This window comes from Dipodomys ordii, unplaced genomic scaffold, assembly GCF_000151885.1.
Source record: "Dipodomys ordii isolate 6190 unplaced genomic scaffold, Dord_2.0 Scaffold171, whole genome shotgun sequence".
NCBI classification, from domain to species: Eukaryota; Metazoa; Chordata; class Mammalia; order Rodentia; family Heteromyidae; genus Dipodomys; species Dipodomys ordii.
The window spans coordinates 1,951,538-1,963,205 of record NW_012267387.1 but is presented as its reverse complement, the minus strand read 5'-3'; the positions used below and the strand labels follow the sequence as shown (position 1 = coordinate 1,963,205).

Sequence of the window (11,668 nt, the reverse complement as noted above, 5' to 3'; positions counted from 1 at the left end):
AACAGTCTAGTGACTGTTTATTTTGCTGTGCCAAAAGGATTGTAATTTGATGTAATCCCATTTGTCAATTCTTGCTCTTCTTTGAGGAACTATTGAATTTCATTCAGGATATTACTGCCTTACAAAATGTTCCGTTCCAGGGGCTGGTCAGGTGGCTCAGTGGTAGAGCACTTGCCTTGTATGCTTGAGGCCCTGGGTTCGATTCCTCAGCACTACATAAGCAGAAAAAAAAAGAAGCTGGAAGTGGCGCTGTGGCTCAAGTGGTAGAGTGCTAGCCTTGAGCTGAAGAGCTGAGGGACAGCGCCCAAGCCCAGAGTTCAGGCCCCATGACCGGACCCCCCAAGAAAAATGTTCCATTCCATTGTTTTCATTATCTGTACTGTAGTACTTTCAATGTTTCAACTTATTAGTTCTTAAGGACTAGAAAACTAGAATAACTTTGATTAGAGCATTCTTGTACTCCTGTATACAGTGCCCAGAAGAAGGTGGCAGCAAGTGTGGTAATAGGGAGAGAAAGGCTGATGCTATTGAGTAGACTTTTAATCAGCAAATATGCTTCCTTTGGGTATACTCATGCATGCATTTTCTTGTTCATTTTCCCCTTGCCTCTGTTCCTCCATCTACTTATTTATGAATTTCTCCTGTCCTTTGTGTCATTAACCTACTGCCTGCCTCCTATTTATCCTCTATAACATGCATCCATCCATGCCTACAAGTTTTTCACTATCATCTTAATGAACAAACTCACTTTAAAATACAGCTATGTCAAGCATTTGTGGCTCAGGCCCCTAAACATACACACACAAGGGGCTGAGTCTGAGGCTCACAGTTAGAAGCCAAGCTGGGCAGTAAGGTCCAGGAGAACATTTCCAATTAACTACCAGAAAACCAGAAGTGGCATTGTGACTCAAAGAGGAGGAGTGCTAGCCTTGAGTGAAAAAGCCCAGAGACAGTACCCAGACCCTAAGTTCAGGCCTAAGTTCAGTTCCCCCACCCAAAAGAAAAACAGGTACAAGAAAACTAGAAAGGAATACTACTTGCTAAGTCTTCAAAATGCAATGAAAGAGTACTAAATATATATTCTCCCAACAGCTGCATTATATAATGGGGATTTGTTTTTCTCAGTAATGGAAGTTAACCACATCAATGAAATCTTTAAAATTAAGAGACAAGATATACAAATAACTTCTTAGAACATGGAGATATATTCTCACAGCTTCTCTGAAAACACGGTACAGAAGTTAGAAATATAAAAATATGTTTCATTTGTTGCATAATATTGCCTCAAAATGGTGCATGGGAGCCAGGCACTGGTGGCTCATGCCTGTAATCCTAGCTACCCAGGAGACTGAGATCTGAGTATTGCCATTCATAGCCAGCCTGGGAAGGAAAGTCTGTGAGATTCTTTTTTTTATTGTGAATATACTGTACAGAGGGGTTACAATTACATGGGCAAGATAGTGAGTACATTTCTTATCAAGCATTGTAGCCTCCTCCTTTGTTTATCCTTCTGTGAGATTCTTATCTCCAATTAAACACCAACAACTTGGAAGTGGCACTGTTGCTCAAACTGGTAGACAATGAGCCTTCAGTAAAAATAAATAAATACATAAATAAACCTCTGTCATCTACTGATAAATAGGACAAAATATTATAAATGACAATCTAATGTCTGCATATTTATACTATGTTAATAGAGGTGATTAAGCAAGGAAAAATTCACTGGTATACCCAGCCATGGTTGTCTCAACTGCTACTATATTGCCTCTACAACTTTCATCAAATATTAGTACTTAAATTCAATACACTGTGAGACAACATTGAAGAGTATTTTTATAGCATCTACCTAGCCTTTCCTACAAGTGAAAAGACAGAGAGGGGAAGGAAGGACTGAATTCTGAAAAATATACTCAGGAATATCTCAAAAGTCAAATGTGTGAATGGTATTATATAACTACTGAATACAACATACTCTAATGGGTATGGAAATCTGATAACAAGAAATAATAATGGAAGGTATTAGACAGCTAAAAAATATGATATAAGGAAGAATTCAATTTATTTAAATGTTTTGAAAAGTGAGAAATCAAGTAAAACAGGAGAAGAAGGATAATATACTAATTGGGAGTGGTAGTATTAAATGCAGATTGAATTGGAAGAAAATGTATAATACATATAGACTAAAATTCACCTTAAGATGGTGATAGTTATAACTTGGCCACTACTTAAGAAACAAGTAATACCTAATTACTCATTGAAATAGTTCCCATAATAAACTACTAGCTTAAGAGAAAATGGTGTTTAGTTCAGACCTCCTATACTTTGATCAAACACATAGGGTTAATCTTACACCTTATTTTGCTGTTTATGTGTTTTATCCCTGAAGCCAAGCGGAGAATTTCCATCTGATTTTATCAAGATAATGTAGCACTTATGGGCAAAAATACATCCCAGAAGCCCTCCACTGGAAGCCAAAATAGAGAAGACCTCAACAGCCACCATGACCTTCCCCTTGGCGCTATGGTAGACAGGCAGGAAGGTGAGCCACACACTGCAGAACACCAGCATGCTGAAGGTCAGGAACTTGGCTTCATTGAAGGCATCGGGCAAGTTCCTGGCCAGAAAAGCCACAGTGAAACTGGCCAGGGCCAGGGTTCCCAGGTATCCCAGGACACAGTAGAAAGCAGTAAGGGAACCCTTGTTGCACAGGATGATGATGTGGCCATGTTCAGAGTGTGCATCTGTGTCAATGAAGGGAGGGGAGGTTCCCAACCAGATTCCACAAAGAGTCATTTGTATCAGAGTACAGAAGGGAATGATGAAGTTAGGAGCCCCTGATACCAGCAGCCACCTCATCCTTCTCCCTGGAGAAGTGGCCTTGAAGGCCAGAACCACAGTCACCGTTTTGGCCAAGACAGTAGAAACAGCCACAGTGAACACAACTCCAAAAGTGACCTGCTGCAGGATGCAGGTGACTGTGTCAGGGCGACCAATAAAGAGCAAGGAACAGAGGAAACAGAAGATGAGGGAGATGAGCAAGATGTAACTGAGAGCCCGATTATTGGCCTTGACAATGGGAGTGTTTTGGTACCTCACAAAAACCCCAAGAACAACAACAGTGAGTGTAGACAAGCAGAGAGCCATGCAGGACAGGGCCATGCCCAAGGGTTCTTCATGAGCCAGGAATCTTTCAGCCCTCAAGAGGCACTGGCTTCTCTCTGTGTTGGCATACAGATGACTTGGACACTTCACACAGTGCTCCATATCTGGTGAGTAAGATAACTATTAGTCTGCTTTCAATGACACACTTTTTCAATTAAAATTAAAAACTCCCTTAAAGATAAAACTAACAGTCAGGCACCGTTGGCTCACACCTGTAATCCTAGCTATGCAGGAAGCTGAGATCTGAGGATCACAGGTCAAAGCTAGAGCTGGCAGGAAGGTGCATGAGACTCTTATGTCCAATAAACCACCAGAAAAACTGGAGTGGCACTGTGGCTCAAATGGTAGCACACTTGCCTTGAGCTGAAGAGCTGAGGAACAGTGCCCAGGCACAGAGTTCAAGACTCCTGACCGACAAAAATAAGAAAAAAAGATAAAACTAACACATCAGTGTTTGTGATCATAAAAGCATTGCCAATTAGAGTAAGAAATGTTCAAAGTTATTGAGATTCCACCTCACCCCAGTTAGAATGGCCACTATCAAGAAAACTACCAATAAAAAATGCTGGCAGGAATGTGGCCAAAAGAGAAATCTATTTAACTATTGGTGGGAATGTAAACTTGTTCAACTACTCTGGAAAGCAGTATAAAGGTTCCTCAAAACATAAAACTACCCTATAACTCAGCAATCCCACTCCTGGGCATTTATCCAATGGAACAGAAACAACACCACACAAAGACTAACAACACAACCATGTTCATTACAACATTGTTTGCCATACCAAGATATAGAATCAGCCCAGATGCCCCTCAGTGGATGAGTGGATCCAGTGAATATGGTATATGTACACAATGGAATTCTACTAATCCAGCACAAAGAATGATATTGTACCATTCATAAGGAAATGAAAAACTTGGAAAATACTATATTAATCAAAGTAAGCCAGAGCCAAGGAAACATGAGTTTTGTGGTTTCCTTCATTTATGGTAGCTATAATGCACCTATAAATCTACAAATAAACACTAAGTTAGATAGATAGATAGATAGATAGATAATCATTCACTGTGCTTATTCATCCAGTGTGTTATTCATTATATATGTATGTATATAAGAGAGAAAGAGAGAGAGAGAGACTAGGACATGATAAATGTCTAGGACTCTAGACAATCACACACTGAGGCCAAAGGAGGATATGGACAGGAAGGGTTGACAAAGGTTCAGTAGCTCTGTGCATATGATCATATAAAATAATATTTTATGATGACCTCCAACCAAAGGAAACAAGAGATTTTTTAGTTGCTGTTGTTGCTGTTCTTGGTCTCTTTTCCTTTTGTCTTGTTTGTTATTTTGTCTGTGAGACAGTAAAAGTGGGCACTGAAAGGCAGAACAAATACAAGAGTGGTACTCGGTGGACACTATGGAAAATGAACTATAAATCTTTTGGGTGAGGAAAGGAGGGAAAAAGTAGGAGAGAATGAGGAAAGGGAAGACATCGCTCTAAGAGAATTATACTCATTACCTGATTCTTGTAACTGTAACCCCTCTGTATATCAACTATGTAATAACAAAAATAAAATTTTTAAGAAATATTCAGTGTTGTTTTATTGTACTCTTTTCTAACACATGACCTCAACCACACTACCACAGTGTTTTTTCAGTCACATTGTACCTTTTAGCTTAGTGACTATCGTACATATTGATAAGGTGCCATTTTTGTCATTTTTAATACCACAATGATTTTCTACACTATTTTAGGCTGCTATAATGTTCATTTTAGCACTCTGTTCACAGTTCCCTAAGCCCCATTGAAAATTGTGGATATGGCTTACACTTTAGTAAATATCTCTGTGAAATATTAATAGAAACCCTGGGGCACATCTTTGAATCCATGACATATTTTTGTCTCTCCTTACCTGTGTAGTGGTGGGAAACAGAAAAACCACTCTGAGAAGCTCTAACATCATGCTATGCACAACACTTGTTTATTTCTAGGCTTGGGCACTGTCCCTGCACTCTTCAGCTCAAGGCGAGCACTCTACTGCTTGAGCCACAGTGCCACTTCTGATTTTCTAGTGCTTTATTGGAGATAAGAGTCTCACGGACTTTCCTGCCCGGGCTAACTTTGAACCAACATCCTCAGATCTCAGCCTCCTGAGTAGCTAGGATTACAGGCATGAGCCATTGGCTCCTGGCTTCACTTGTTTATTTCTTAAACCAAACCCAGCTTTTGAGCACTTCCTCTGTGGCAAGAGCAGTTCTATGCACTTGGTACATGATCCATGTTTGTAAAATGCAGTCTGGAAGAACATAGAGATCCTGTCCTTAGTAAGGCTTTGTATTTAATATTATGACCAAAGTCTAACTTCCATTCCTAAGTATCAAGAAGTGAGTTTTCTTCAAATAACCATGCATACATTGGGCTAGAGAAAAAATAATGCCAGATGTAATTCAAGGCCATAATTTGTGTAATTTCAAGGAGCAATATCAATTGTTAGAAAAGGGAAGCTTTGGCTCTGTAATCTTGATTTCTTTTCACTGGGAATAATCAGGGAACATTACAGAAAATATCTACTTAAATCATGGACTTACCTGACCCATTAGAAATCTCATCCTCTGGGCAAGGGATACAATCAAAGCAACAGACAACCTCTTCCTCCTGAGGGGATTTCCTGAATCCAGGATCACAATTCTCACTGCAAACTGAGTGAAGAATCTGAGGAAAATCAGATATATGTTGGCAATTCTTCAAACTTTTACCTACCGCTCCAAAATAATTAGGTTTCCTTAGCAATTGGGTCATTAAAAACAATTTCTATATACTTACCAATCAGTTGATTGGATACTATCAGAAATTCTATATGTGATGATCCTCAAAGGCCTATGTGCTATAGTCTTGATCTGTAGCCCAGTGTACTATTGGGAAGTGTTGAACCTTTAAGAGGTAGACCTTAATGCTAAAATAGTCATTGATAACCAGCCCTAAGGAACTCTTGGAATTAACTGTGTGCGTGTGTGCGTGTGTGTGTGTGTGTGTGTGTGTGTGTGTGTGTGTGTGTCCGAGTGTGTGCTGGTCATGGGGCTGGAACTCTGGACCTGGACATAATCCCTGAGTTATTTTGCTCAAGGCTAATGCTCTACCAATTTAGACCATAAGTCCATTTCCAGTTTTTGTGTTTAATTGGAGATAAGTGTCACAGACTTTCCTGCCTGGTCTGGCTCTAAACCCCAATCCTTAGTCTCAGCCTCCTGAGCAGCTTAGATTACAGGCATGAGATACTGGTTCCCAGAATATTCATTATTGTCTTCTAATGATTCCTGAAATAGGAAAACCCTCACTGAAGCTGTCAAAGCATTCCCTAAAGTATAGACATGCTCCACACAGGATCATGTGAAGCCCATGCTCATCATCTCCTCCTCTCTGATTTTCAATTGCCAGGAAGTGAAAGTCTTATTCTGGTACAGTCTTCTTGGATGATTCCTGTCCCTCCTGATGCAGACGTCATACATCAAGTCAGCCTGGACTGAAACAGCCATAGTATGGGGCAAAAGGAACCTTTCTACTGTATAAATTGATTCCTCAAGTATTTTGTCTCCATATTACAAAACAATAATTACATGTGTTCAGATTTTCTGATAATAAATAATTTAACACTTAGAAACATAGAATTTGTATATTCCTTTTCCATCTAAGAGTCACCAAATAAGAAACTTCATCAAGCTAAAAATAATTATCCAGTGCTGGATAGTTAATAAGAACAAGGGGACTTAAAATCTAGGGATTATTTTGCTTCTATGCAGTACTCCTCATTGTGGTCAGGTCTAACTCACCTCAGTAGTTCCTATGGTCCACTCTATCATATCTTCAGATACTGACAGTTGAAGACCATGTGGAGCATATGGAGAAAATAGTCCTACTTTCACCTTAAGTTCAAGACCTTCTGGAAAATTCCAGATGTTCACAATGTCATACTCTGCTTCTAACTTGTCTTTCTCATCCAAAATCACTTGGTCTCCAACAGGATTATGAAATTGGATCTTCTTCAGAAAAGGGTGCAGCTAAAAGAGATACATGTTCTGGTGAAGTGAATTCAAGAATTAGGACAGAAAAAAATTCTACAATGCCCCTCATTGTCTTTAACACTTCCTTTATAAGTCTAGATTGACACATGAAATAGAACAAAAGTCTATCAAGGACTAACAATGTTTCTGAGAGCTACTCACTCAAGAAAGGATCATAAGGCCCCTTTTCAAGACAAACCAGCTCCATGCAAGTAGTCATGATTGAGACTGCTCTAAGTTGTATAGCAGCAGAACTACTCATTTTGTGAATAGCCAGGAACTTTCAGTTGACTAAATTAGTACAACCTAAAGTGGAATTAAAATAGCTCATTTCTTTTTATGACTATTTCGGGATATGACTTTTTATGACTATCTCGGGGTATTCAGCTGGTTAAATTGGTAGTACCTAAGGTGGATTTTAACAAACTCATTGCTTTTTAGGTAAATATTTATAAACAGTTTCTGTTAGGATTTTAAAAAATTTGAACATTTGTCAATTCACTTTGTTTTGAGTGTGTCAAATCCAACAAACTAGACCTTACCTGTGCAGGGGAAGGCACCATCCCTTTCCCATTTCCCTTCAGTGGCATCTCTGTTTGATGAAGAAGCATCTTGTGAAGGGCATGGGCCACAGCATACACAGCATTGTATATATTATAACGCTCTTCAGACATGGCCATTTCAAAACTGTGTCCAGGCAGCCACTCCAAAGAGGCATCCTGGGGACAGTTCTCCCATGTTACACAGTCAGACTCAGAATATGAGCAATTGAAAGAGAGAAACCACAGCCGAGCAAGGTAAAAGTCTTCTAGATAGTCAGAAGGATTAATTCCCCTGACATAATTCTTAAACCCAGAAATGTCTGGATGGTGATGTGAAAACAGGAGAGGAACATGGAATGAGCCTAACATGAAATACCTTCTACTCATGGATAAATCACTCTGTGAAGTCATAAGCCAAACTTTGCTTGTCACTAAAAACTGCCCAAAATACAGCCTTAAGTTTAGAAGGTATTCATTATCACCATAAATGATAAATACATTTGCTGATGAGTTATTAATTTTTCCATGGATTTTCAGGCTGCTAAATACCTGTGTAAGGATAGTGCTTGGAATCACATGCTCAAAGGCTACACAGACTCTGTTCTTGGCCATCTCTTCCCTCAATTCTGGAATTATCCACAAACCACTTTCATCTAGTGAGATCACCAACCCCACCCAGTTCCAGCTGAAATGAAGCATTAAGGAGACCATGGCAACAAAGGAGGAGGCTGCAATGCTTGGTAAGAAATGTACGTATTATCCTGCCCATGCAATTGTAACCCCTCTGTACAGTATGTTCACAAATAAAATAAAATTAAATTAAAAAAAAAAGGAGACCATGGCAATAGCTAGTGATGTGTCCTTTCTGGCCATCTGATAGAGAGAAGGAAACTTGCTTTGTTCACTCAGGACAGGATCTAAAGGCCCACAGGTAAGCTGCAGGGAAAGAAAATTGGGGAGTTTGCCAATCTTCACAATCTCAGACTTGACTTACGTTAACAAAATATTAAATGCGTGGAAATAAGGGTTTTTCTTGTAGTTTTGGAAAAAAACAAATTTTAATTGTTTTAAAATAGCTGTACAAAGATACTTTATTTGAGCATGTCAGTTTCTGTGTGCAATGCCTGTCTGTGTAACTGTTTCTATTATCCCCCCAATCTATACCAACCACATTCATCTCCCCATATACTTACCCCTATTATCAGGTAATACATGTTTTCAACCTCCTGATGTTCGTTTTTTACCTTAATTACACCATACTTCAGTCAGCACATTCATGTATACGTGCTAATGTCTGTGTGTTTTCATATTTCATGTTTATATTTTAAAGCTAACTTCCATATGTGAGAGAAAACCTGCCCATTTTGTCTTTCTCATTCAGGAAATAAATTCACTTATTTTACCAGTCTTAATGCTTAAAACCAAGTATTGAGCACTGTCCCTGAGTTCTAGTGCTCAATGCTAGCACTCTACCACTTGGAGCTACAAGTCCATTTCCAGTTTTTTACTGGTTAATTGGATATGAGAGTCTCATGGCATTTCCTGGCAGTGCTACCTTCAAACAACAGTCCTCCTTGAGTAGCTAGGATTACAAGAATGAGCAACCAGTACCCAGATGATTTCAGTTTTTATCCATTATTTTTTTCACTTTACATTATTAAAGTTATTTACCACTTCCAGATTGTTTTCTACAAAATTATTCAACAGACTCTCAAATCTAGGTAATCCCCTAGTCTGCTCCAACTTCCCCATTCTCTCTTAACCAATGGAAACATGGATATCCCATTGTGTTTGTATGTTTAGCTTTGATATGATAAAATCTGATGGGTTTCTTTTTTTGTAAAGGTGTGGTTTTTTAAAAAAAATCTGATGGGTTTCTATATCTTATCTCTTCCTATCATCTGCAGAAACACCACAGAAGACATCTTTACACATCTGCATCCCTCCCATCCTCACCTGTGGAAACCTATAGAGTTCCAGCAGTGTTCCAATCTGGGCAGATGTTCTTCCTGATATTCCTGTAAGTACTGCTACAGACTTACTTTCTCTCATGCAGGTATAATTAGGGATCTTGTACTGCCCAGAGAGCCAAGTAGAGGGATTGTCAAGTATTGACCAAATTCTGAAATCCACATTATAGATATCAAATCCCAGAGTCATGTTAGGTAAAAGATCAGGTTCTTGTTGATTTCCTCAACAGCAAAAGCCAAAGCCAGAACAAACTGGTAGTTCTTCGAGATAGACCTGCACCGTAGACATCAGAAATTTATCAAGAGTAATTCAAAATTCATCTTCAACACAATACAATGATTTTGATGAGTTGAATGTTTGTCTGCAAAATGAATATATTGAAATAGTACAGCCTTCAAGATGGATTAGTAATGTAGTGTCCAGAGAGGATGATGCTCTAATGCTCAGAGAGGATGATTTTTCTCTCTTTCATATGCAATACACCAAAAAGTTTGCTCTCTGTTAAAAGTGGAATAGGTTCTCATGAAACACCAAATATTTTTGCCTTGATCTTGGAGAAACTAGCTCCATGTGTGTGAAAAATAAATCTTTGTGTTCCAGCCACAGAGTTTATATTACATGGTTTTGTGGCAAGTGATGGGCTCATTTGAGGAAGATCCTTCAGCTCTCCCCCAGAGACCCACCACCTTCAACAGCTCTTTCTGCACTAGCTATCCAGAACAAAAATGCAAATATCAGGAGGCAGATCTTAGTTCTGATTTAAATAGTAGAACAAATAAGACACCTTAAAATGCAACAGAAAGTAGTTTCCCATGTTAACTCACTTGACTAAATTTCAAGAAACTAATGAAGAAAGGAGCTTCTAACTTGAGGGATGGGGAAAAAATTGTCATGAAATGAAGCCTTATGCTGAAATCCCTGTTCCAAATCCCCCATGGCAAAATGCAGTTTTGGAAAATGCCTAGATGATCACTACTTGCTTGCTGTACATTGAGATAGTGGAAAGGAAAGGATACAGGGAGTAAAGAGGATCAAAGTCCACTTACTCTGTCTCTTCCTCCGTCCTTTTCTTCCTCCATCCCCCCTCTCTTTCTCACTGTCATATAAACAAATAACAGCATAATGAAATGCAACACACTATTTGAAAAAGGAAGTGATTGAGGTAGAATGTTACAACAAGTGAGAGAGTGAACTTCTCCAGCAGTTCCTATGTGCATGTGTGGAATTAATAAAAATGGAATTCCTTGTCATTGATTTATGCTGTTTGAAAATAAATTTTAACCTAGCCCATGTAATTGTAACCCCTCTGTATGGTATTTTCACAATTAAAATAAAAGAAAATAAATTTGTAAATTTAGTGAGAGTGAAAGAAAGAAGTGATTGTCCAAAGAGAAATATACTTATTACCTGACTTTTGAAATTGTACCCTCTCTTTTTAATAGTAAGAAAATTTTAAAATGCAAAAAACTAATCTTAAACAGATAAAACAAGAAAATAGTGAGTTTGAGGAAAATCTAAAGAGATTGAAAATATTCATGTGGAAAACTAAACCAAAGGAAGAATTGTAGACATGAAAAATATTCGTTATATTGGGGCTGGGAAGGTGGCTTAGTGGTAGAGCGCTTGCCTTGCATGCATGAGGCCCTGGGTTTGATTCCCAGCACCAAATAAGCAAAAAGAAAAAAAAGCTGGAAGTGGGGCTGTGGCTCAAGTGGTAGAGCGCTAGCCTTGAGCTGAAGAACTGAGGGACAGCACCCAGGCCCAGAGTTCAGACCCCACGACCGGACCCAAAAAAAAAGAAAGAAAGAAAGAAAAGAAAAATATTTGTTATGGGACTGGGAAGGTGGCTCAGTGGTAGAGCGCTTGCCTTGCATGCCTGAGGCCCTGGGTTTGATTCCTCAGCACCACATAAGCAAAAAGAAAAAAGCCAGAA

General features: G+C 38.9%; 1 protein-coding gene across 1 annotated transcript; it reads right to left on the bottom strand.

Moving 5' to 3' along the window:
* Positions 1–2,346: 2,346 nt before the first annotated feature.
* LOC105998731 (vomeronasal type-2 receptor 116-like) lies at positions 2,347–9,989 on the bottom strand. The gene is made up of 6 exons (XM_013033521.1): positions 9,721–9,989; positions 8,610–8,700; positions 7,765–8,480; positions 6,992–7,219; positions 5,753–5,876; positions 2,347–3,266 (listed from the first exon to the last, which is right to left on the bottom strand). The coding sequence occupies exons 1-6, from the start codon at positions 9,922–9,924 to the stop codon at positions 2,347–2,349; spliced, it is 2,283 nt and encodes a 760-aa protein (XP_012888975.1). The 5' UTR covers positions 9,925–9,989.
* Positions 9,990–11,668: the final 1,679 nt, after the last annotated feature.

What these genes read in the sequence shown, in the direction of transcription:
- LOC105998731 (XM_013033521.1), bottom strand. Translation starts at nt 9,924, where the DNA reads ATGACTCTGGGATTTGATATCTATAATGTGGATTTCAGAATTTGGTCA. An exon ending in AAAGGACACATCACTAGCTA is followed by an intron (nt 8,481 to 8,609) that starts TTGCCATGGTCT and finishes CCTCCTCCTTTG; the next exon opens with TTGCCATGGTCTCCTTAATG. An exon ending in TGAGATTTCTAATGGGTCAG is followed by an intron (nt 3,267 to 5,752) that starts GTAAGTCCATGA and finishes CTTACTCACCAG; the next exon opens with ATATGGAGCACTGTGTGAAG.